Below are 27,565 nucleotides of genomic sequence, written 5' to 3'. Positions count from 1 at the left end.
GACATACAGCGAGCTCATTGGCAAAGGCAGGGCCAAGGAGAATGCATATTGCAGGGATGGATCAGGTTGGCATTCTCTGGCTCTGTGACCAGTGGCTGCAGGCACACTGTTACTATCACCAGACATGCATCTGTCACAGGAGGGGGAGTGCCAACATTTTAGCTGTCAAACGCACACCTATGGCACTACCTGGCATTTGAAGAGCCCTGGGGGAGTGGAATCACAGAATCACTAGGTTGGAAGAGACCTTCAAGATTATTGAGTCCAACCTCAACTAAACCATGGCACCGAGTGCCACATCCAGTCTTTTTTAAACACATCCAGGGATGGCGACTCCACCACCTCCCCAGGCAAGCCATTCCAGTACTTTATCACTCTTTTTGTAAAAAACTTTTTCCTAATATCCAACCTATATTTCCCTTGGCACAGCTTCTCATTCTGTCAGTTGCTGCCTGGAGAAAGAGACCAACCCCCAGCTGACCACAGCCACCCTTCAGGAAGTTGTAGAGAGTGATAAGGTCACCTCTGAGTCTCCTTTTCTCCAGGCTAAACAACCCCAGCTCCCTCAGTTGTTCCTCACAGGGTTTGTGCTCCAAGCCCCTCACCAGCCTCGTTGCCCTCCTCTGGACGTGCTCAAGCATCTCAACGTCCTTCCCAAACTGAGGGGCCAGAACTGGACACAGCACCCAAGGTGTGGCCTCACCAGTGCCGAGTACAGGGGAGGAATGACCTCCCTGCTCCTGCTGGCCACACCATTCCTGATCCAGGCCAGGTGCCATTGGCCCTCTTGGCCACCTGGGCACACTGCTGGCTCATGTTCAGCTGCTGTCACCAGTGCCCCCAGGTCCCTTTCCTCCTGGGCACTGTCCAGCCACACTGTCCCCAGCCTATAACGCTGCAGGGGGTTATTGTGGCCAAAGAGCAGGACTCGGCACTTGGACTTATCAAACTTCATCTTGTTAGACCCTGCCCGTCCAGCCTTCCGTTCCAGGTCTCTCTGCAGAGCCATCCTACCTTCCAACAGATCAACACACGCCCCCAGCTTAGTGTCATCTCCAAATTTACTAATGAAAGATTCAATACCCTCATCCATGTTGTTAGCAAAAATATTGAAGAGAATTGGCGGAGTTCAAAATTTCACCCTCACCACAGCAAGTTAAGCATAACTGTAAGTGTACATGGAAAACAACTTGATAACCATGTATTTTATCCTGAGTTTTAACTCAGGATGAATATCGATTCCATATTTTCTCCTCTGTGACACTGGATAATTCCTTCTCCTCCTCCACCAGCAGAGTGGAAACCAGAATCAGGCCAGCACTCCAGCTGAGGCCTCATCCATACCCAGTAAAACAAAATAGCAGTCTATTGTGTCCTTAAACAACACTGATACGAATACAGCCCATAGTGGCAATTTCCTTTTTTTTCGCAACCACATTACCCATCCATTCGAATTTCTCTGTGATCCACCCAAATGCCAGATGCTTTTCTGCAGTGCTATCGCTAAATTATTCCCTGCTTGTACTCATGCATTTCATTTTCTCTCCTTTGTCTGTGCTGAATTTCATTTTACTTAATTTTACTTCATTTACTTTGATCTTACATTGAGTTTTGATCTTATCCCCCACTGTATGTGCCACCTTGGACAGCCTTGGCAGCATGGATGTTGTGCCCTCTCTTTCATTCTTCTAAGTGTTATGTTTGCCCTTATCCAGTCCCATGGCTCCTTGCCTATCCCCTTATAGACCTGCAGGTAGCTGAAGGGCTGGTGAAGAGGAACACACCTCAAGTCTGACACAAACTCTGGTTTGTGCTCCTGGCTAGACTCTAAGCCCCAAGAGCATCTGAGGATGCATGGGACAAGCCAAGCTGTGTGAGTGAATTCCTGGTGAACTTGTTGCACAGGTTGGAGCAAATACACCAAGCGCTGGTAGGAAGTCCAGCACATAACCCTACGTGTGCCAGTCTGAAAGGTTCAAAGTTCTTTGAGATACCAGGATACAGTGGATGAGAGTCTCTGAGGGCACTCTTCCTACTTCATCTCCTTATTACTAATTTTAGACAAAAAGTAAAATGTAGCCTCAAGAGCTGTGTGGTGCCATTTGAGGCTGTACCCCCCCCCCCCAAAAAAAAAAAAGCTTGAAGAAGTTTATACTTACATCAGAGGCTCCCATGATTTGGGCTTAATGAAGATAGCAATGGGATAGAGTTGTGCAACTTGTAGTCGTTTGATAGCATTTCCTGACACATCAAGTATACAGTGCTTGCCCTGTTGGAAACAGATGAGCATGTGTTTATTTTTGCAGACTTTGCTGCAGATCAGCCAAAAGATAGGAAGCAAATCTGCAATGCAGTGCCCTGGAAGGGGGGCCATTACTTGAACACCAGGGAAAGGGGAGCCTAGGGCATGCGCTCCACTACGCGATGTTCTTTCCTTTCCTTTGCTTTAGTGCCAGTAGAAATATACACTGGTGGTACAGGAACAAACTTTTTTTACTGGGATGAAATCTGCAGGGTCAGGAGGACTTTCCTGAGATGAGGAAAATCTGTTCATAAAAGCAGTAGGATGTCCACGTTCTTAGTGATTAATTCAGTTCTTGTTTATGTCAAAGACTCCCTGCATCACTTGAGGCAAATAATTTAATATTTCTATTGTTCATTCTTTTGCCTTTGTGAAAGTGATTTAGTTTATCTACCTGTCTTACAGAGGGAAGACTAGAGGCTGATTTTGAGGAGTACTTGGGGAACTGTGTTAGAATCCTGAATCCATGGCACTACCTCCAAGTACAGACAGCGCCAAGAATGATGTCATTCAAAATCACAGACTCCACTTGTGGATTCATTGTAAAGCATATAAATATTAGGATGCTATTTAGCAGCTATTTTATATTTTTGGTAGAGAATCATGTCTGAGACACAATGTGGAAACAAAGCAGATCATGTTGCACTGGCTATAAAACTACTGTAAACCTACCCTTTCTGCCACAAATCTTACAGACTGGACACTAGTTCCATACAAATTATCATTGTACTGCCCAGCTTCTATAAATTTGTGCTCTTGGATATCTTTTTCCATTTGTTCTCTTGAAATGACAAAATGATAATCTCTCCCATCCACTTCATAGTCACGCTTTGGCCGTGTGGTATCTGCATGAAACAAGAGAAAGAAGATCAAGAAGTCTGCAAGAACATTTAGTGTGAAAAATGCAGCCATGGTTTGCTCAGTGGGCAATGCTGGGTCTGCTCTAAGTGAGGGCACTTCACATCTGAGAGGAGATCTTTGGCTACTACATATTGTTTTCAACGGAGCTATGGCAATAAAGCTGTCTTTTTGTAGTAATACCTTCTGATGTTTACTTCCAATCAATAAAGGCTAAAATAAAATTAGGGTTTACCAGAATTCCACTTTCTTCAGTAGAATCACACGCAAACCTCAAATATAAAATGCATTTCCTATTTTCAATTTCATGTTATTACAGTGATAAAATGAATTGTGATCTCATCAACTCAATTTAGCCTTATTTTTAAGCCTGATTCTGTTCTCATCTCTAGTAATTTTAAGTTAAGAGTATTGCCAGAGACAACCAGTTAAAATGAAGTACAACTGCAATTAGGCCCTCAAATAAACAGCAAGCTCTAATGGTCCAAGATACAAATAATCTGTTTAATTCAACATCTAACATTGCTTCCTGATTCAACAGTCTGTATCTCACACAGATCACAGATTATTCTGTATATTTACTGGTGGACGCTGTGCAATTGAGTTGAAACATTTTACATTTGAACAGAATTTCAAACTTTTCAGAATTTTTTTCCAGATGTTCACAACATTTTTAATTTTTTTCGTATTTATTTGTTCTTTTCCCCTTTTTTGTCTGATGAAAAAATGACTTTTGAGAAACACAGCTATGCATAGTTCATGGAGGCTGCTTTCACAGAAATTTACTTAATGTGTAGCACCAAGGGATACCATTCACTCATCTGCAGAACTAGGAGTAAATCATACTTACGTGGTACACATGACCCAAACTTATCAGGGAACTCAGATATCAAATCATCGTTGATCCGATCTTTCATAGGACCCAGAATAATAACCGGCCTGGTGTAATTAACTGAGAAACAAAAAGAAAGGCACATTTTGATGATCTTTCCCACAATAATAAAAATTAAAAATAATAAAAAATTAAATCATAAATCATAAATAAATGCACCCAAATGTTACCAACCAGATTTGTTGTCTTTACGTATGAAGTGAAAACTTAGGTGCACATTTTATTGATGAATATTTTATTTATTGACATGAAAAAAGGAAATGGAATGAGTACCACTGCAGAACTCTGTGATGGTCCATGCACAAGTCAATGGACTATGTAGAAGCATAGATATATTTGCTATTGCTTAACAAGGCCACTCCCAAATGCTTGCAGATGGACTCTTCCATGAGGTATGGAAAGGCTATTGTAGCCTTTTTTTCACCTCGAGCTATACGACTGCATCCCCCGTTAAACCAGGTGGATGTGTTCCCATTTTAAGTTACTTTTCCATATGTTTGTCTACCCTGGACAATGGCACATATCACAGGAAAAACAAAATAATAAAGGCTTTCCATGTAACAGCATTGCAGTAAATCCAGAAAATCTACATCAATATTTTGTAGACTGATTAATTTTCTGGTGGACTAGTAAAGTCCATGAGAACGTGCTGGGGAGATGAGTCCTGGGAATGTTAAGGAGTGGTGGCTTCCAAGGAATACTGTAACATTAGGTTTCTTTTTCATATTAAAATAGACTGAGTGTCCAAGAAAAGGAAGCCATAGTGAATCTGGGACTGGCAGAGCAAGGCTTACCACTCTGCTGGCCCCCAAACTCTGAAATGAAAAACATAAGGAAGAGTGATAGAAAAGATGAAACTTACTTTCCTGTCTTGTGACAGGTTCATAAGAAAGGATGCAGTCCTCTTGGCCTCCTGATGAGAGAAGAAAGAAAAGAGATTGAAGCTGATGAGCAAAATGTCAGGTACTTAAGTCTGATAAAATGGTTCACATAGAGACAGAACAGGTTCAACACCTCTCTCGATAAGCCTCTCACCTGAACCATTCCAAAGTCCATCATAAGTTCCAGGTATGGATTCAGTTTTTTCCTTCCCTGCCCTCCCCATCCATCTATTTTAATTCTATTTACTGATATTGGGCTTTTTTACTGATAGGCAACATGCTTTTATTTGTGGTTTGATACAAGGTTGTTTACAAGGATAGTGCAGCAATTTAAGATGCAATGCTTATACTATTATTAAGGCCCTAACATGTCGCTGCAGAGTAAATCAACAGGTTACCTAGACAGAACAATTTCCATGTATAGAATATATATATATATTGGTTGATTGTCTTTCAGTGCATAGCTTCCATAGTCTAGGACATTCACAGCCTAACATCTAGGTATGACCTACTTTTGATCCTTATCCTTTCCCTGAACACAAATCACAGACTCACAGAATGGTTGGGGCTAAAAGGGACTTCCAATGTCTGAAGACCATCTAGTCAAATTTCCCTCTGCTAAAGCTCCTAGAACAGGTTGTACAGGAGCATGCCTAGGCAGGTTTTGAATATCTTCAGCAAAGGTCTCACAGTATTGTATTTTATACATTTGTCCTTCCTCTGCCCTTTTAGGATAGTGCTGTTTCCTCAGGGTGATATTTAGGGGACTAAACCAGAGAAATTCACCGTGAGAAACAAGTGGCACTATATGGACCTTGACTTGGGACAGACTGCAGTTGTGCAGTCTTGATGCATTGCTGTCCTCCCTTCCAAGGGAAGGCAAGAGGACAGGGAGGAGGATTCTTCTCCTAAAGCATGAATACTTCCTGCTCATTTCTTTTTCTGGGTCACTGTCACATACTTGGTACCACATGAGAGCTCTGGCAGGTTCTAAATACAAATTAGCAAAGTTTGTAATGACGACTTTATTTTTGCTCAGTACAGGGTTTGTCTCTGAGAAGATCCATGGGTGGGATTCTTTAACTAATTTGGATACTACAGAAGAAAGAGTATTGTAAGGCATACCAGTGCTTTATAAAATAGACAGGGCTGCCTTAGTTTCATCTGTCTGTGTGCTTGTGAGCCTGTGTTATATTATTCTGGTGGGCTCCTGCCAAACAAAAATGTGGACATACAGGGGAGGAGTGCTGCCTTGCCTGATGGAAATACATATAGGATTTACAGGAGGATACGCCTCACCCAGAAGCAGTGTGTGAGTTGCCCTTGAGGGTTAACAAACTTTGTTTTGGATGCAATGCTTAACTCCCAAGAAGGTAAAAAAAAATGTGGTTAAATCTTAAACTGACTCTCACGCCATGAATCTGCTATGTTGGTAGATCTTTTAATGTGTGATATAGTATCTGGACAGCAGTGATAAATGTGTAAGAGAGCTCTTCAAGTAAAAATAATGTAATTATTGACAGTGACAGAAACAGCAAATAAAAAACTCTACTGATGTGCTAGGAGAGAGGGAGAACTGACAGGACCAACTCCTGCCTAGCAATGGCGCTGAAGCAGCAAAGGAAAGAAGATAATTTTTAATAAAAGGAAGAGATTAGACAGCATTTGAGGACAAGGCCTCACATAAAATATAAGGAGTAGGGACAAGGGATTCTCTTTTCTGTTTGCGAATGTTTGATATTGTAATTTTTTTTTTTTTTTTCCCCAAAAAGTTTGCAAAGTTGGAAACCTAGAGTTATTGTTACACTAGGTTTTATGCATCACATGTATGGGTTTCTCCTAAGGTTCTCAGTAAATTTTAGGGATGATGTAGAACTCAGGAAGTCTCATATCTCTGGAGATGAAAAAATCCACTCCCCAGGCTGGACAAGGATGGTCCTGCACTGTCTGTCCTCTACCCCACAGGAGACAAGTCTATATTTTTCAACAGCCTGAATAAGTCAATTTTGGGATGGCCAACGAAGCCATCACATACCAACCAAATGGAGGGGAGCCTGTTTGTACAAATACCATCTTAAACTTGAAAATATTTGTTTCAATAGCAAACAGATCCACAGCAGAAGTTTCATTTCACTAATTTCAGAAACCTGAGGCTCGAGTGCCTATGTCTAAGCTAGCCCCCAGATACCCTTTGGTGCCAATGGCTGCTTACAAATAAGCAAGTGCTTATTCTAAGACATGAGTCATCTGACTAATTTACATGTCTACTTTGTGAGGAGAGAAGAAGTCAGAAAGATGTGTTTGTCTCCATTGTCTCCTAACAGCATTTGAACAGCAAGGCCAGATGCAGGCATCTGCAGCTAAACAGCAGAATCTCATAGGTGTGATAGTGTCAATAGCAATTGGAGGCAAACAGACAACAACTTTGAAACTATTGGTGTGTTTTTTTTTTTTTTTTTTCTTTCTTCCTGTGGACTAATGCTTGGCTTTGACACAGATTTATAAACTAGCACAGATTTTACTTTCTTTTTTGCCCAGTCTCTGGCAGACATGTCCCCATGCTAAAGCTTTTGGTACATCCACGCTTGCAGTAGGGTATGGGCTATGGAGAAAATTAAGTCTGTTTTACAGATGTCTCGTGAATCTGCAGCCAGGCTGAAGGCAAAGAAAAATTCTCTAGCCCACTCAAATTGTGCTGAAGTTTAAGCCACTGGAAAGGGTTGCAGTAAGTAAGGAGAACCTTTGAGGCTGGCTTTTATATGTAAGAACTTAAAGACAGATATCATCCCGAGGTAAGGATCGTTTCCAGACTCCACATGGCAGTGTGACTGTGGGGAAAAGCTGCACCATTTCTACTGCTTTTCTTTTCTGGAAAAAGGACTAAGGAAGCTTAAATTTCTAAGTGAATAAAATCCCGCCATATACTGTCCAGATAAAATCCTGTAGGTCCTCCGAGGCTGTTTTGCTTGTTAACTATACCAGAATGTACTCTTTAATGATCTCCACTCGGTCAGTACAGCATGGTTTTGAAGTAGTCCATAAAGTATTAAGTATAATGAAGAGCTGTAGAGTCAATCAATAATCAGATTGCTATAACCTTGTGATGGCTTTGAGATATAAGACAGTGTGAAATCCATCAGGACACAGGCTCTTATCATTTGCCTAAGCCTCATTTAAAACTCACATAAACAGCTTAATTAGCACAGGTTAGCTGTATTGATCTGGAAAATTTTGTGACATTTAAAAGATAAAACAAAAAGACAAAAAAATAGAAAAACCCCTGCTGTAGGATGTTGGTACGTTCCCCCATTCTTCCGAAAATCCCATCAAGTCAAAAAGAGAAGAAAATAAATAAAATAAGAAACAGAAGACAAAAAAAGGGAAAAGTTTCCTAAATGTAATATACTTATGGGTAAAATTACTGGAGAACTTTCACTTCCTCAGAACCACTCCCTGCTTCCCTTTGCTCTTGGTTTGCCTGTTGGTGTTTTCTCATGCTTGGGAATAGAAGAATAACCTGGAGTTTGTTATAATTCATAACCTCTATAAACTGGGCAGCGAGGTCCTGTCCAGCCAGATAAATTTCATAAGGAGTAATAATTTAATCTTTTTAAGGGATTTTATAGGGTTTCAGATGGGTAGCTCTGAAATGGATTTAGTACGATGCCTCTGTTTTTCGTTTCTGAATAGATGGCAGAGAGCTTGTGAAAGACTCAAAACCCGTTTCACTGTAGACCTGGTACATACCAGGCATTTTTCATGTAACACATAAAAAGGCCCCATTTCCTAATGCCTTGCCAGAGCATCCAGGGCTTCCACAGGTTCTGGTGTACCTGCACCCACAGGAGAGCTGCTGTGATCTGCTACATGGCAGCCACCATGTACAAACACCTTCCCACATCAAGCAACTCATCCAGTGGAAATCCATAGATTTTGGCATCCTGTCAATGTCTGTGAATGAAAAAATCTGAAGAGAGGTCTAAGTCGATGAATTTTAGAAAAAAGCAGTACTAGTAAAGACAGCTAGATTTAAAAAAATCAAAGAGCATTTTTGGGATCATTAAAAATTTTTGACTAATGGTGGTGGTTACCATGAATACACATGTGAAATTCTTGTAGATGAGCCAAATTAATTTAATTTTCAAGCTCTTGACTGAATTATGTTGCTTACCTGGTCTAAAATCAAAGAAGGCTTATTTTACTGCCACCATCCATTTAGGTTTTGGGCTAATGTATGAATTACCTGAGCTGTATTTGCAAGATCTTGGCAAACTCAATTTCTTCGTTCTTTCCTTTTGCACAGACCACACTGGACAATATCCCAGACTCTATTTGGTTCAAAATCCCTTTGCTGGGGCCCTATTTATGTGAACATAAGATTTTTGGAAATATATTGATAGCCATGAAAGGCTGGAAATCCAATATGTATAAAGATCATCAGTAGTCTGAGCATGAACTTATGACTGAAAAGTTGTCTACGGGCAAAGATCAATATAGCTGTGTGGGTATAAAATGAGACTTCTGTGCTTGTGCCAATTTGAGTATGCCTGAATAATACAGCAATTCTGTGGAGCCAATGCAAGTGTCCTTAATAATCAATAACCTATTTTAATAATCAGGACTACTTTAGCTTTGTTCCGAATCTTCAAATCTCATTAGAAGAGTGAATTGCTGATCTGCTGACAGAGGGAATTTTTCTTCCTACCACTTTTTCTTATTTTTAACTTTTAGTTATGCATTGCCTCTCTAGGTAATTGGTACAATCACAGCCAGTTATGCAAGTAGACGAAATAGATGCGACAGTGTGTGTGTAATTTTGATGACAGCTGTAAAAACCTTTACTGAACTATGTGTAAGAGTGTTACAACACATATGCAGGAGAGAGACTTGAAATTTATGCCCATTATGAAAATCATGTCTCGCAAAATAAAAACTGATGAGTCCATGGTAAAAAGTCTGTCCTTACAAACCTGTCTTGAAAAAGAAATCAGAACATTCTAAGTTACAGAGCTCAAAATAATCTTTAAATCATGGTTTGATTAACCGGTCCAGGGATAAGTCAGAATTGGATGTATGTGTCCTTACCATAAAAAGAAGAACTTTCTGCTAGACCAGGACTTTATATACCACTCTGCAAACTTGGGTTTACTGCTGAGAATGGGAACAAATAAACTAACACAGACTTCATTAGAGTATGGCTGTGTGATTCAGCAGCAGCTGTGTAGCAACTCATCCCCTTCAAGATCAAGCCAGCATTTGTTCCTGGCCCCAAAATACTGTTATTTATAAAAGGTTGGATTCTGCTCTCAAATGTGTCTGTGATTTGCCCTGAAATTAATGAAGCTGAAGGTTATCTGCTGGGAGAAAGAATATCCCACTGTTGGCTCCAGCCCTACTGTTCATAATAAACCAAGTGTTGAGGGCACTGGCAGAAGGAATCTGGTTTACTTTTTGCAACTTTTTGCAACTCTTGTTGTTTAGAAGTGGTCAAAGAATTTTCTCTTGAGACCAAATGGAAGGACTTCCAATTATATTTTTGAAATAAAAAAAAAAAATCTGACTTCTGGTTTTTTAACCCTGGAGACATAAGCAATACTTCAGACAAATACTCAACATTTTAAGCAATATATTTTTCTAAAAACCACCCAAACACATCAGAACATCTCCTAGAAAAAGTCCAGCTACAATTCAACTGGCCTTATTCCTCCCTGTCCATATGACAGCCTCAGAAGCCTTCAATATTGCTGGTTTGGAATGGTTCTAGGAATGATTTTTGAAACTAGCTACTTTTCACTAAATGCTCATCATGAGAAGCAAAAGTTAAAGAGAAATCTGTTAAAACAATTGCCAGAGACCCACTAGAAAAAATGCAGAACACCTGACTCTGGACTCCAACTGGCCTGTTTTTATAGGGATATAAAGAAGATCTGCAGGAGAACACCCTGCACTTGCCAGTCATTTCTTACTCTCACACATTTTCTTTGTTCTGGCCAAAGTGTCAATTGCTGATTTCACAGAATCATAGAAACACAGAATCATTTAGTTTGGAAAAAACAAGTTCAACTCTGCCAAGTCCCACTAAAGCACGTTGATGAGCACGTCTTTTAAATCCCTTTAGGGATGGTGAATTAACCATGTCCATGGCCAGCCTGCTCCAATGCTTGATAACATTTTCAGTGGAGAAATTCTGTCTACTATCTAGTCTAAATCTTCCCTGATGCAACTCAAGGCATTTCTTCTTCCTATTGCTTGTTACTTGGAGGAAGAGAATAACTCCACCCCACTACAACCTCTTTTCATCTGCTCCTCCTCAGCTTTGTGCTCCAGACCCTTTCCCAGATCTGTTGCCCTTCTCTGGACACGCTCCAGCCCCTCAGTGTCTTTCTTGCAGTGAGGGACCCAGAACTGAACACAGGATTTGAGGTGTGGCCTCAGCAGTGCTGAGTACAGGGGACGGTCACTGTCCTGCTCCTGCTGGCCACACCATGGCTGATCCAGGCCAGGATGTCATTGGCCTTCTTGGCCACCTGAGCACAGCAGGCTGGTTCTTGTTCAGCTGCTGTTGACCAGCACTCCCAGATCCTTTTACCCTGGGCAGCTTTCCAGCCGGCCACTCTGCCCCAACTTCCCACAGTTCAAAAAGCAGTGGGGCAGGCAACTCCTTTCTTCCCGCTAATTTTCTGCGGAAACAGAAAAGGGGCACAGGGACAGGTTTGCAACCCCATGCAAACACCTTGATTCCTCCAGTGGTTTTCTATTTACTCCTCATCAATTTTCCAGCTTTACTTTTTTCCTCCTCTGCATGTCACCAGTGCACGGACTGGGGGCTAGATGAGTTTTCAAGACACATGGTGTCCTTGTAAAATAGCTTGCAGTGCCTCACCTTGAGCACACAGACTCTCCTCAAAGTGACACTACATCACACTGAGGAACATCTCTGCAACATGGCTGGGTCAGATAGAGTTAATGCAAACTTGGTTCTGTGGCAGTGGCTGATGATGGGCTCCATTTCCAGCTACCCAGATTCAAACAAGAATAGCAGAAGTAATAACTGCATGCTGTCTTCTTCTGCCAGGAATGTTACCTTGGGGACTAATTTTTTTTTTTTTTTTTTTCCTTTTCATTAAGAATAAATAAATCAGGAGGCAGTGAGGAATACTTTAGGAAATCTTCCAGGACTATGTCTGGTAATTATTCTTTCCATCACAGAGATGTTGATAAGCTTTTGCAGTGTAGCATCCTTTCTCAACAGCCCACAAAGTGAGAACAGTAGTGATAAGAGAACTTCCTTTGACAGGCCTCATCTCTTTTATCTCCATCTCTCACAATTTGTTGACTTCACTCTCTGACCACCTGCCTCTCACTCTCATCTGATTCTCCTTGGTTCCTGACACATGATTTTTCTAGGGGGCATTTGCTGTGATGAGCTGTGCAATCGAACGTACTGTCAACACAGCAGATCTCAGATCTCTTTGAAGATTTAAAGACTAATCATCTGGAGGAGGGCTTTAATTCTCCACAGGAGATCTGCTGATGTACCATGGCCAGGTGGAAATTGAACACTGTCAGGTTAGACTTCAGGTGCCACCACGGTCATCTGAAACAATAATTTTCATCTGGAAAACAAAGCTGCTAATTTGTCAAGGTCATGCCTTCAAATATCATGTTAGCACACACCAATGAATCCTTAGCAAATGAAATCAGGCTCTTTGGGCACCAGGTTCTGTTGTTGGAAGTTGTTGGACATGCTAGTAATATGTGGGAAAATCCAGCCAACAGGACGCTGCTGGAGTGAGACCAGAGCTTGTGCAGATGGAAGCCACCCTAGAAGGAGGGTGACTGCCATGTGCAGTTGTCACTCCAGCACTACTTTGTCTTCCAAATATCTATGTTCCAGCTAACTTTCCCAAATTGTTCCTATTACCTTTCTTGCACCTCAAAAACACACTTCTATTTTAAGTTATTACACAGCAAGTGAAGAACTGGCTACCTGGCCTGCCTAATGATGAAATTTGCATGTGGACATGCCCCAAATATTTGTCTTCAACTGGGCACTCCTATTAAGGCTGCTGTTTGGGACAGTTCATCAGCCTAGACTCTCCTCTGGGCCTTCACCCTGAGCTCTCCCTGAAATGTACAGACCTGGATGAAATTTGACTTGTGCAAACTTTTGAAAATGTAACCCTTTGATTAATTTCTGATTGTGAAGTCAATTGAGGGAAAGAACATCTTGTATCTCAATATAAATATAATAAAAAATAAAATCTGCTTTTCCTCCCAAATAGAGGGCACATTAAAAATAAAACAGTTCAGAATTGGATCTTGGCAATTCAAGAGTGCCTGCTATTCTCTTGTGACTCTGGCAATTGCTTTCCAAGGAAACCTTTTCAGTACAAGAGAATAAAAACTGAATTATCATTTCTGAATAGGGTAAGATTAGTTGTTTTGCTGAAACAAACCAGTGTTTGTCAACAGAGCTCAACTGCTATGCATTATATCTGGACTAGTAAACATGAGGTATGATACCATTGATTACCTGAATGTATGTGGGTGCTTAGCACAAGTGCAGAGTGACTGGTGGAAAACTTGATTTGTTAAGCAAATGGCTTGAATAAATCAAACAATCAGGTGATATAGCAAGCACTCTGTCATTTTAGCTATCTTTTATTTCATTTCTAGTAATTTATTTAATGCCTTGGGTTTTTTTCTGCTTTTCAGAACTTCCAAAACATAGTGATATTGGTTAAATTTATGGGCTTTACTAAGAGCTGGGCTTTACCCAGAACATACAGTCTGCCTCGTGGTTATATGATCACATGGAGTCTGTAAATCCAAGCAAATCAGATTGCAGGGTTGAGATCTCCACCTACATGATATCAGTGACATTCAATGGCAGTGCCTAAGCAGTGAAGGTCTCTTACCTTTTTTTAAGACTGCAGTATCAATTAGGAAATCCATCATAACTAAGGACTAAATAAAATTTCTGGGACTGTTTCTTAGCCATTCACACAGTCATACAGAAATGCAAGTAAAAATTGTGACCTTGTAAAAAGGATGCCTCTTACAGATTTGACTATGGCTGCGCAATAACTTTACTCTTAAAAGACCATCAAGAAACTTCCCCCCACCCCCACTGAAATAAACTTTTGTCACTGAATGAAATAACACTGACTTGCATAGGCTACCCAATGACAGGTTTAGTTTTACGTCCCTAATACATCACAAGTAACAACCTTTCTCCCTTCTCTTATAAAGTTTTCCAGCTTTCTTTTATAGTTTTGTACTCAAGACATGGTCATGAATTTGAATTCCAAGCCATTTGCTCCAGTGATCTTTTTAACATTAACAAAAGAGTAGCAAGGAGAGGAACAAAATAAAATAAACAGAACAAGCAATGCAAAATAAAAGGACTCTAATGAAAGCAGTAACTTACTGTAGCTACTTTCACTATCGCTGGCATTAGAAGAAACATGTTCTGCAAGAACAGTACAGCAAATTAAAGAACATAACCAAGCACCACAGAGCTGCAGAAACTTAAAAGAACTGCCAGAGTCATGCAAAGGTAGTTAAGCAGAGCAGAAATAAAAGATGTGCAGTGACATCACCTGAAAATGCTCAGATACTTTACAGAGGTAAAATGAAAGCCTTCTCTCTTGTGGCATTTCAGAAAGAGACTGTATGTAGTAGCCACTGATACGTGTCATGGAAAAACCATGTCTTTTTGTGATAGACAGTAAATGACATCTCTGATAACTTCATTTCAATGTATATTATGGTCAGCTTGGATCTCACTTGATGTCTTGAGCAATTTCTTGAAATACAAGTGTCTGCTCATATTCTGCACTATCAGTGATGTGCACCATTAATGCATTGAAACTATTCCTGCTAAACTTCTAACCTGTGTCTGTCTTTAACCACAGTGCACTATCCCAAAGGATTGTGCACAGTGATTAACAGATTAACATGAAAGTTATTTTGATATCAAATATTATAACTGTATCTAATCTACCCTGTCCAAAAAGGGGAAAAAAAGGAAAGAAAGAAAAAAAGAATTAAAAAAAAGTAAAAAAAGTAAAAAAAGTTTAAAAAAGTGCTTTTTTTCCAGAAATTGTCTATCTTCAAGATTTCTACTGTCATATTCTTGAAAGGAAGGTGAAATCTACATCATATAATGTTATTGTTCCAAAGCTGCAGTCAGCAGACTATTTACGGACAGTAAGATCATGCTATATGCTCTCCAGGAAGTCTGCAGAACCATATGAAACAGCAGTTTCTTTGGTAGAAATGCGGATTACTTTGCACCTGAAATATCATTTGGCAGTTGAAACTTTTCAGCTGGTCCAAGATATTTAGAAGCCAATGGCATAATGGCTTTACATCTGGGAGCACCCTGGGTTAATGAGAAAGACAGGAACAGTGCCAAAATTCTCTGCAAGGTGCTTCCTTTCATCCATGTACCAGTCTAATGGCTAATCTAATCTAGGGTCCATAGATTAGGAATGATGGGGCTACTGGAGCAGCAGAAATGAGGAGGGATGATAACTGATAAAAACAGTCATGGAAAACCTTGATCTTGTCTTTAGGAAGCTTTAAAAGCTTTTTAGGAAGAAGCTTTTAAAAATGCAACTTATATTTTGAAGAAAACAGCATCATGAGTTTCAGACATTTTGTAACAAGTTAACAGGGGCTATCTCAAAATAATGTGTTATACATTAGCATATATGCTAGTGGGCCCTGAACAACTTTATTTAAAAATATCAAATATCCTTTACAGTAAGAACTGTCATTAAAAAAGCATGTCTGAGTTGAAAATTACCAAAATTTGGATGGGTGGGAATGTCTAGATGTGTACCAGTAATTTAAAACTAGGTGCAATATTAATACAGGCAATACAGCCTATACATGGGGGCTACTTTGTTCCATATCAATTTGCAGAATTCAGGTAATTTTCAAATGGTTGGATGTTATGGAGAATTCTCCTTGTAAGGACACATATTCAGCAAAGTTATCAGATCTGAAGTATTTTACTTTTCTCTAGCAGGAAAGGATCTGCATTTGTTGCTAATGAGCTGCTGTGACACTTATATGATCACAGAATGGTTAAAATTCAGGTGGCAGTGACACTTGCTGTCTATCACTGACAAAACCAGTCTTGAAGAACCATTCTTCCTTGCATGAGAGATAAAGCTTTCATCTTTAAATTGTGAGCCACTGCATGGCATTAAGCTAAAACATTAAAATGTTCCTTCTACAATTCAGTCAGAAACAGAATAATCTCCATAACTGTGTGCATGGATGTGCATTCCTGCAATTAAAAAGCACATACAAACAGTAAGTGATGCAGCATTAATACACATTTTGCTCCAATTACTTGGTGCTTAAGGAAAAGAAAAACAACCGAGGAACACGCAGCCAAATGCATGCAAGTGGCATTTTGTTTACATTATTTAGCTCTGGATACAGAATTTAATATAGCTATGTATGTAGAAACCAGCAGCAAATATTTCATTCTATACAGCTTTTCTGGTTCACATTTTGAGGAAGAAAATTTGTTTCTGAGCAATGATCTGACATGTTCTACATTCTGCAACGCCAAGTCTTGAGAGAGGACTGCTGCATCAGAAAAAAAAAATTGATTAAGGTTATGTGACAGAGAACAGGTTGCTAATGGTGAAAATTAGCTTTGGAGAATGCATGATCTTCTCTAGACTGCAAATGTCTTCTTCCATTAATAAATACTAATCTAAAAATTCAGCAAAGTAACAAACACTCCCATGCAAAAAGCTGAAAATGCAGAAGCAACAGCATAAACTAATTTTCTATTGATCTCCTCAGAATGTGATCATGTTAAAATGTTAAACTTTCCCTTTAGATGGAGAGGGAGGGATTGTTGCTGAAAAGAACAGTCTAGACAGCAAAACGCGTTCTAGGTATGCTACTCTACAGAACTGCCATGATGAGAACAACAATATACTGTCAGAAACAAAAGGTGTTATTACAAAAGAAGTGAAAGTGTCTGCTTGATACACTGTATGTTATTTAATACCGTCATGCAGAACAGAACGATTGAAACATTTGTAAATGCATTCACAGCTGGGTAACAAATAAAACTCTATCTTGTGCATGCTAGGAGTGGAGGGTCCTCAGAGAAGAAACAGAAGCCAAAACAAAACAAAACAAAAAAGGGTTTACAGTGACCATTCCTGGGAACTTACTCAGAGTCTTTGTTCCATAACCGTCGTCACCTAATCCGGGGATGTCCTGCACGGAAGTCCCCAGAGAGAGCAATGAGAAAGGAAGAACAACCGCAGAAGAGGAAGGAAGAAGTCAGTGGAGTTGAAATGGATACTACCATGACTGACCATGTTGATTGAGCAATCTGGATCCCTGCCTTTTCCTTCTGAAACAAATTTAGACCCATATTCTATGGAAATTCAGCCAAAGAAAGAGGCAGTGACTGTTAAATATGCCTTTTGGAGCTGTGAGGGAGAAGGAACAATCAGATAAATAAAGTTTCAGAAATGATCCTCACTGGATAAATTTAGGACAGAATTATTAAGGGGAAAAAAGTGAATATTTGGGCTTGGAACTAGTAAATATTTTTAATAATGTTGGTTCCCTATATAATTTAAGCAAGCAATAAATGCTTGTGGTGGTAGACATTCCAAGATACAGTTTAGTTCTTTAAGCTGTTAACACAGTTGCTTCCTTTAATTGTTAAACTTCCAGTGAAGCTGCCCATGGAAATCAACTTGGTGAAAGTCAAAGGCAAAAAAAAAAAAAAAAAAAAAAAAATTTAGAAGAGATATTTAAAAAACTATTTAGTTCAGTATTGTCAAAGAAATCAACGTTTGCCTTGTTTTGAGCCAATTCTGATCTGGGAATATTTCTGAGAGACAATTTTGGATTTATATGACAGGTGTCATAGCAACTTTGAGGAGCCACATTTCCGCTTCCAAAAGTTAAGGTCACTGCTTTATTCTTCTGAAAATAGTATTTCCAGAGATGGAAGGAGAAGCTGGATCCAAACTGCAGTCATACATTGGTCACAGTAGTAATACCTCTCCTGCCTGCCTATGATAGATATTTGCCTAGATGTGTGGGATACTGGTATCATGCGTGTCACCCATTTGTTGTGCTGCTGCATGTGACATCGTCTCCAAGAAGTTACTTACGTTCTGGATCACTTGTTTCCTGCTCACTCTGCTCCTTGCTCTTGTAGAATGGGAATTTTCGTGAAAAGATGAAGTTCTTTTTACGCTTGTCACTGAATGACTGTGAAGGAGAAAAGGCATGGGGCAAAAACAGGGACGTCTAATTGTTGTCACACTCATGCTGACAAAACAACTAGTTTGTAAAAGTGGAGAGAACTGTAGTGACTCAAATCAGCACAAACTAAGTGGCTGCAAAGAATCAGAGGCGTGGTGAAGTCTGAAAATTGAAGGCAAGGCTCCTGACAACTGGGTCAATTTGTTTACAGAGGTCTTAAGTCACAATGTACAGCTCCTTACTTGAAAAATGTTGTGTTTGGCTTGTTTGGACGAAGGGCTGCAGATGGTTCAGCATGCTCTGAGATCAAGCCATCCATCTTTAATCACAGCAGACTGTGCACAGAATTAATTAACTGTCTGAAAAGAATAGGCTGTATGTAGAAAGTGGAAGCCTTTGATTGGCTTGTAGTGTGTGGATTCAGCCCTGTGTCAATTAAAAGAAAAAATTCTTTACTGGTAGGTGCTGTTGATTTAATAATATTTTATTTGGTTTCTTTATTGACAACTTCTTAATTGTGTGTGTGTTTTAATGCTTTTTTGGGGCATAATGAAAAAAAATAACCTTGTTTTATTTTATAGATATATTTTTATGCATTAGGTTTCTCTGGATATACTTTTAGTTCTATGTGATTTAGAAATGGAATTCTGCTGATAAGCAGTATTTCATTGCATGTTGAGCAACATATTTTGCTGTAATTCTTCAAATCAGAAATTAATATAGAAGAAATTGGTAATTATATGATAAAACCATTGACTTCATAAACACTCGCAAGCACGTAGAGTGCTATCCTGTGTAAAACCAGGATAAGCCTACTTCGGACATTTATTTCAGATGCTAAATAAGGAAATAGGGTCCCTACATAGTCAATTGAAGAAGCTGACATTTCTAGAGGGCACACAGAGCTGCAGACAGTGTGTCTGAAGTGATCTGTGCTGTCAGTCAGAAAATGACCTATAGTGTCTCTTATACTGAACACATACACAGGACTTTGCAAGTGATGACCTCCAAGAGAGCAGAGACTTTCTTCAATAATTTAAAGGACCAATCTCATGTGTTTGTCATTGCTCAAATTGAATATAACCAGTAATTGGCTCCAGTTCTGCAATGGAATATTTTTAGAGTCTCAGAACACAATTTATTTTCTTACATTTGAAAATCTTGGAATAAAATGTGGTTTAAAATATGTATTTCTGAAAGGTGGATACTGAAAATCTCTGTTGAAATAGTTGGATATTCGTGTCACAAAAGTTTCATACCACTTTTACATTTCAAGCATATTTAAAGTTTAGTAACTGAAAACAAAGAAAAAAATGCACATGTAGAATAAATGATGCATGAAAGTATCTCAGAGTTTGTAAACATTCAATGTGAAATTAATGTGGAGGTCATGCACAAATAATCCAGACAGCATGCAATTTCAAAACAAAGCAAGTATGAAAGAAAGCCAGAGGGGAAAAAAAAAAAAAAAAAAAAAAAAAAAAAAAAAAAAAAAAAAAGGCACATGAAGGATTAAAGTAATCTATGGATGAAAGGAGGACTGACATGCACATTACATCACTTTAATGATCTAATGGATATAATTAAATTAAAATGTGTTTTCTGTGACAATTTCTTTTACTTTTCCAAAGAAAGGAATATAGCATGTTAACATTTCTGTTTGTGAAAATGTTGTTTGTAATGATTTATCTGAATTTGACATAGTAATGCTATTGGCATTACACTTTTAAAGGGAAAAAAATATATATATAAACAATAACACCTCAAAAAGCAAGGGGGTTTTAAAATTACAATCACTTCATTACAGCACTTTGGAATTCAAGTGAATGTTATCAAAATAATAAATAAATATGCTGTGTTTCACAGAAAATATATGAGAAATAACAATTATATATATAGTTTTAATTTTTTTTCCCCAACAGTCTAGAACAAAAACTTCAGAAAGTACATTTTCACCAGAAAAGCATATATTGCTTTCACGCTTATGCATGATCTAACAGTATACACCAAATTAGACAGATATTTTATACTGTTACATAAACTTTTTCTCCTTTTGCAGTTTCAAGCACTGGGTTGCTTTTTTAATAAGATATTATTCCACTTCAATTTGGGTGATCAAAATCTGGCAATTCACAGCAGATGACTATCATGTGCAACTATGTCACTGTTCTTACACCAGTAAAAAGCTTTCTTCCTAAAATAAAGCTGATCTAGGTATATTAATATCCATAACCAAATATGTTTATGCATGTGATAAAATTTCTATATATTAATCAATGTGTATATTCATGTTAATGACCATATATACCAGCATGGTGTAGTCAGAGGGTTTATATTTAAGATAACAAAGAAACTGTAAAATATTATGCAACACTAAAGTGGGTCTGACTCTGCAAACTTAGAGAAATAATTAGTCCTTGGCATTAACTGAATGACCTTACCAAGTGTTTATTTTCTTAAATTAAGTGTATGTTTCTTCACAAGGAATCAAATACAAGAGCCTTAATTTTGGTTTTGTATACAGTATAAGTGGTGTTAAAATCAGGTTGATGGTCTCCACCTTAAGGATATGAAATCCTGCTGACAACCCTAAAAAGGCTTCTTACAGATATCATGATTTATCTCTCTAATGTATAGAGACAAGGGGCTTGGCAAAGACAGAATAAAACCATGTTTCTATTGTACACACCATGTTAATTCCAGATTTTGCTCCATTGGTGGAAAGAGTAGAGGCCAACATTGAGAGGGTATTTTCTTTTTAAGAAAGGATCACATGCATGAGGATCTGTGGCAAGGTTAAACTCAGATGTATATTTGAGATTTTTTATTTCAATACAGTGGTAATTTTGGACCTGTCAAATACCCTGGAGCCATAGGCTCTGTATGCTTCTGGGAAGCTGTGAAACAGATGTAGGATAAATGAGACAGAGGCATTTGCCTACATCTCTCCACCTGGTACAAAAGTTGCCTGCAACTGGAATTGCAACTGTGATAGCAAGCTTAGCCTGATTCAAGAGCATTTATGCAGGCAGAGTTTCTGAAAGTCAGTGAAAAAGTGTCTGAAAATAGATTCCTTGTAAGTCACAGGTTGCCATGATAATGTAAAAACCTGTAATGGCAAATTACTCAGGCATTTCAGTTGCAGCGAAAAACCTGTACAATATATTATTTGTATATGTCGCTGCCATCACACAGATCACCACTAATCTAGGCAATGGCAGTAGGAGGCACTTTAAACAGACAAGTGCCTAAGACTAAAAGGCAAATCAAATTTTCAAGTTGTTTGACAACAGAACAGTGACATCATTCACAGCACTTGATCTGCGATGGAAAAGAGTCTCTTAGAAAAAAAGTGGAGGAAAGTGCTCACTCATGTCCTGGCTTGAATCTCTGTTTGATACTACTTAAGCACAGACTGTGTTTTGAAGAAGCCAAGAAAAAAAATTGTGATGTGCACTGTGCACTGTTGCTTGACCAAGTATCCCCAGATGTCCCCAGTTATGTAAGCCTGGGTTGCACGTACCAACCTTCCCTGGTTGTGACAGACATTAAACCGCGGTGTGTTTCTCCTTCTCAAGAAATCGCTTGGGTACTTTTTTTGTGTCAACATCTGTTTTGTACTCTAAATGTTTTTCCCTAGGCTCAGGAGCCATATATATGTTACTCATCAGCTAATAGGGTAGTGGTTTTAAAGGAAATTTTCATGTAACATTAAATAAACAATCTGATTTCAGAATCTTATTCATAGTGGTAAACATCACAAAAAGCAGTCTCAGTTATTTGATAGCTGTACCATACTGCAATAGACAACTATATTGTTGTTTACTTTGAACTTCTTCCCAATTTTTTTTTCATGGTGTAGCTGATCCAACCTCTACAATTTAGTGCAGATGTGCTCTTGACACAGGTTGTCCTCTTTAGGCTTTGCAGAAGATCATAATATGTTAGGGAAACATTTTTTATGGTGCTCTAACAGGTCTATTTTCTCAAAGCCAATAAGCTCCCAACTGCTTCAGGAATGCTTTCTTTTGCCATTTCATTCAACAAATGCTAATCCTCAGTCATGAGCTGGGAACTGGTGTCCACGGACCACCTGAGAGAAAGCTGTTCCAGAGCACTGGCTGTGAAATTATTTTTTACAGGGTGTAGATGGATTTCATATACCATCTAATTTTAGGCAGGTTTGAGCTATGCTTTAACCTAGTTTTTATGTTATATGATGATGTATGTAATTTTTATTCTCAGATTGGTCTAGCAGTGCATATGAGAAATTAATTTTACTGCTTCTCATCTAGAATGTGGTCTTCTTCTTCCTTAACACCTGATTTTGGCCTAAGTTAAATGAAAATCCTCCATTGTACTCGGCCTTCTACACAAATCTACAAAGTTTATAATCAACATTATGTCTCTTCAATCCTTTTTTCTATATTTAACTGACCCTTTGTATTAGGGAGATTCATTTACTCATTTGAACACTGACTTTAATAACAGATTGGGCACTCAAACACTATATTTAAATATTTTAATTTTATAGATTTCTATATTATATATTTTAAATCTCTCCCATCATACCAAAAATTTGCACTGACACCAGAAAGAAAATTTTTGGACTGTAACATATACTCAGTGCTATTTTTCCTTGGAAGCATATATATCACCTCACTGGTTTTATAATGGGCTTTTCCACCTGGCAATCCCAAACCATGATGAATTTGAAAGCTCAGGTTAAATGACCTGACCAAGCAAGACTAGAGGATTGTCAGTGCTACTGAGCCATTCTTGCTTTCCTGATGTAACCCCAAACTTGGCCATGGCCTGGGTTCACAGACACAGAAAGCACTTCATGGTGTCCGTGCAGACGTGCAGAAGATAAGCTGAGGCGTTGTGAGGGGCAGCTGTAAGCCTGGTTGTACAGAGATCACAGAATATATTCTCTGGGATGTTGAACTTTCATTCTCAGTCTGCATACACAATTATATACTGGCAAACAGCACTAGCCAGGTTCCCTATGATTTTTTAGGAGACGCAAGAGGAAGGACATCCTTATTTTGGTAAATTAAGCCTTTAGTTTTCTTAGATACTTCAAGCCTGGGCTACAGTCATTCCTTATTGAATTTTTGTAGCATAATCTGTTTTGATAAATGAGAACTGGGTGAGAAGAAGCTTAGATGAAAATAACTCTGATTGCTTAGTTTTCCCAGGAAGTTGTAGGGAGATCTGGGTGTTGGCAATCCAAAACAGAAAAGTAAAAGCCTGATTAAAAACTCCATGCTGTCTAGCTTCTCCAGACAAGGGTAGGGTGGCTTAGTATTCATAAGAATGAAATTTTAATAATTTTTTTAAAGACTGAATTATTGCTTGAATTATTGCTTGTTGTCTGACAACAACTCAGTTTTAATTCCTGACAAAACAACAGTTAAAACCAACATAAACTACTGGGGGATAAGAAAGACAAACGGACTTTCAAGAAAACACGTGAAATCAGTATTTCCAATTTTGCAAACCCGTATTTAACTTGGTGCAAGGTATGAAGGGAGTACTTTTCTCTGCTAATTTGCATGGTTATATCATTGTTAGCAAGATCAAACACCAACATAAAATCTTGCTTACGTGACAGCCAAGGTAATTTACACGTATCTACAGGTTGTACACCGAGATACTGGGAAGGAATTGTTCAAACAGCAGCACTGGAATTGATAGCATGAAAATAAGAAAGGGCAAAGCTCCTTGACAGTGAAATCAATTTGGATGTAGAATAATCTGCCCCGAGGGATGTGGAAAAGCCTAGATAATTTTTTCACATTTAAAATGAATCTGCTAATCTTAAGTACTGTGGGGAATAACACTGCAGTGCTTGGAGAGAAGGGGGTGGTGAAGGGAAAAGAGCTAAACAACAATCCTCTCCCAGCTCTAATATCTGTATTTCTGTGGTGAGATGCTCACAGACCCAGCATTTCAGAGTTATGCTGCAGTCCAGAATGGGCTTGGACCTAGCCAAGCCCACTGCCGCCAAATGGGCCATGTGAAGGTTTTCCTCTCCTTCCTCAAGTCTTCAGCTGGAATCAGAAAGTGTACTTGATGTTTGGCAATGTTGCCCTAAATGTTTCCCTACTCTGGTCGGTATTTTTTCCTGGAAAGGAACTTTACCACTTGAAGCTGATGTATGTCATCAGCTACTGATGAATCTTTGTGCATGTGAACCTGTCCCAGCACAAAGTGCAACAACGATGTCAAAAGAGCCCCAGAGATCAGACGTAGCATAGTGTGCACTTGCCAAAGATTTGGGACTGGCTGATCACCCAGACCCACAGGTTTTCCTACAGTATATTGTAGGACCTTTATCCACTTGAAATTTGTTCCTCAGTTATGATAAGGTATTTTCTTAAATCTTTTTTAGAACTCTGATTCCCAGTTGACTGCTGGTGCTTCTTTAGGTTTTTTAATGAAATTGAGGATTTTGGTCTTTATGCAGCCTTTTGAATTAATTTCACTAACAAATAAAACAGCACCACATATTGGTTAACTGTGCTATTAAAAAACCACCAACTTGTGAATTTATAACTGTTTTTTGTGAAAACAATGCAATCAAGTGCTGTGCACTTGTGGAAGTGCAAACTACTGCATTAAATGGACAATTGCACAGAATAAGATGCATAAAGACCTTTATTACTTTTACTTTGTTATGCAGTAGTGGAGAAAGATTTACAATACCTACATGCCTTCAAACTGTACTTATGGGAAGACAGCTGAACAAGATAATCTTCTGAACTTCCCTTTTGAGTTAAAGGAAGTGTGGCTGGTGTAGCAGGCTGAATTACGGCAAAGGTCTGGCTCAGCAGACATAAATCATACTGGGGTCATGGTTTTCATTGAATACATTGATTTATTTAGGCCTTACAGTTGAGGTTATAATAAATAAAGGTATGGGCAAACAAACCCAAAGTCAATCTCTAAGAGACTGGTTTGAGGTTTGTTTAGGAGGTGAAGCTCCCACATCTTGCAGTAATGCATCTCACATGACCAGTCTTTGTATCCAAGCAGGATATCAAGTTAGATGGACTGTGGCTTTGACCCAGGGGGCAGTTCCTGCATCCCTACAACCTTCCAAACATGGTCTCTGAGTCCAAGGCAATCACTGAGCTGCTTTAATTTAACTGAGTCATAAATAATAATGTGAAATATAGAGCATGTCTCTTCTGGATGAGTGTTGACACTTACTAGAAGAAAACATTGTTCTCTTTCTAAGTCTTTGACAATATCTACTGCCAATACTACACATTTTTCATTTCAACCAATTTTTTAGAAGAAAACCAAAGTAACTATGGTGTTATCTATATATACATACGAACTTCCTATTATTTAATTCAGGATATTAGACAGCAAGTTATAAAAATAGACCACGCATGAAGTTCAACTCAGCACAAATTCCTGCTGGAACAGCTTAGAAAAAAAACAATTAACTCTCAGCTGTAAACTTTGGTATTTTACCTGAGCTAGCAAATTTTTACAGTGTTATATTTAATCTGTGACTGATTTAAACATTGCACTACATATCTTTATGTCAATGACTCTCCTAAAAATTTCTCTTACCTAAGCAGGGATGCCACAAGCTTCTTATGGGATAGGAAATACAGATACTATACTCCCTAACATTTTGGCTGCCTAGGAAACAATATTATCCTATAAATAAAACTCCACACAGTTATCAGAATTACAGAAAAAGACACAGAAAAAACTGTAAAAATCTATAAAAGAAATGTGTTTATATTGCTCATTAACTGCAAAATTACTCTTTTAGTATTTTCTTTGAATGACAAGATGCCAATAGGCAGAAATATTTCTCATCATTTGGATAAATTCAATGACAATTGCTTTATTTCTCAAATTCTCTACCCTAATCCACTTTGCTTACAAATTGCTGGCTGATGTTTAGAATTTGTACTTCTAAATAAAATGAAATATGGAAAACAGACACAAAGATTTTTTTTACTTTAGTATTTTCTTTCAATTTCAAAGAAATTTTGTCAAATACTCTACTTTTATTGGATTTTTAAAAAAAAGCTATGGAAACATATTTCTTCACTTCAGCGCCTCAAGTTTGACCTGGCAGTTATTTTTTCAAAATTTCTAGAACTGATCCACCTTCTTAAAAACCAAGATTCTTTAAGTCATACCAGTTTCCTGCCAGAGCCAACAGAAATACCATGACATAAATTAAAACTGAAGCATCACTTGTTTTCCTTTATTTTTGACAGTACCTGGACCCAACAGGCATTATTATGAAATCACTGCATGTCTTTGTGGACTGCCTCAAGATAACCTGGAACAAGAATAATCTGTACAGTTAAACCATTCTGGCTATGTGCTATTTTATCGTTTGAATTTCATTTGCTTGCTTCAGCACATGAGTGAAGCAGATGCTGATGACAGCACTATTTCTAATGCACCTTGGAGAAAAGCTGAGCAAAAAGTGTTCAGCTCAAGGGGAATGGTCAGGGCAGCCCGAGATTGCAGGTTCAGGTCAATCCAAAAGCGCAGCCAGCATCCACTGCCTGGCACCAGCTCCATCATGAAGTGTGAAGCCAGAGCTATGGAGAATGTGAATAGTCATGAAAGAGCAAGGGCAGTTGGACAAATGAGATTCAGATTTTCCTCCTTGTCCTGCCTACAGAGAGGGGGGTGGACTTGAGTGCTGTGACTGTGTTCTATATCACACAAGTTGTTCTATATCAAACACGTCACCCCTGGGGTGTGTGGATTCAGCAGGAAAAGCTGGGTACCCTTTACTGGCAGTCGCCCAGTGGGAGTGGCTTATTTGCAGTTTAATTTTCTGCTGGTATTAAAACCAGTACACTCCTATGTGGGAAGAAGTCATCTCCTCCCTGAAACAAGTTGTTTCACAAACAAGAACAATGATGAGATCTGATTCTTCCATGACACCCAATGTTATCCCGTTTTGGAGGTCTTAAAGCTTTTGACAGAACTTAAATCCAACAGAGAGAAAACCATAGAAACATAAAATATCCTGAGTTGGAATGGAGCTACAAGGATCATTGAATCCAACTCCTGGCCCTGCACAGGACCATCCCTAAGAGTCACACTGTGTGCCTGAGAGCACTGTGCAAACACTTCTTGAACTCTGCTAGGCTTGGTGCTGTGACCCCTTCCCTAGGGAGCCCATTCCAGTGCCCAAGCACCTGCTGGGTGAAGAAGCTTTCCACAGAATCCAACCTAAACCTCCCCTGACTCAGCTTCAGGTCATTCCCTTGGGTCCTGTCACTGGGTACCAGAGAGAAGAGATCAGTGCCTGCCCCTCCTCTGCCCCTCACCCAGAAGCTGCAGAGTGCAATGAGGAATCCTCCA

At 38.9% G+C, this 27,565-nt stretch overlaps 1 protein-coding gene across 28 annotated transcripts in view; it reads right to left on the bottom strand.

The window, feature by feature from the left end:
• The window catches only part of DLG2 (discs large MAGUK scaffold protein 2), a 984,477-nt gene that overhangs the window by 9,449 nt on the left and 947,463 nt on the right, over positions 1–27,565 (bottom strand). For 23 of the 28 annotated variants that reach the window (XM_040055800.2, XM_040055802.2, XM_040055798.1 and 20 more), the window contains 5 exons: positions 18,109–18,208; positions 4,915–4,965; positions 4,011–4,112; positions 2,975–3,147; positions 2,160–2,269 (listed from right to left, as the gene is read on the bottom strand). In XM_040055800.2, the coding sequence (XP_039911734.1) occupies positions 2,160–2,269; positions 2,975–3,147; positions 4,011–4,112; positions 4,915–4,965; positions 18,109–18,208 (536 nt within the window). Of the gene's footprint in view, positions 1–2,159; positions 2,270–2,974; positions 3,148–4,010; positions 4,113–4,914; positions 4,966–17,148; positions 17,195–18,108; positions 18,209–27,565 lie in introns of all 28 variants that reach the window. The other 5 variants (XM_040055799.1, XM_040055813.1, XM_040055822.1 and 2 more) reach the window with 1 other exon arrangement.

This window comes from Hirundo rustica, chromosome 2 (genome assembly GCF_015227805.2).
Source record: "Hirundo rustica isolate bHirRus1 chromosome 2, bHirRus1.pri.v3, whole genome shotgun sequence".
Lineage (NCBI taxonomy): Eukaryota > Metazoa > Chordata > Aves > Passeriformes > Hirundinidae > Hirundo > Hirundo rustica.
The sequence above is the reverse complement of the archived record's forward strand: the minus strand, read 5'-3'. Positions and strand labels throughout refer to the sequence as shown.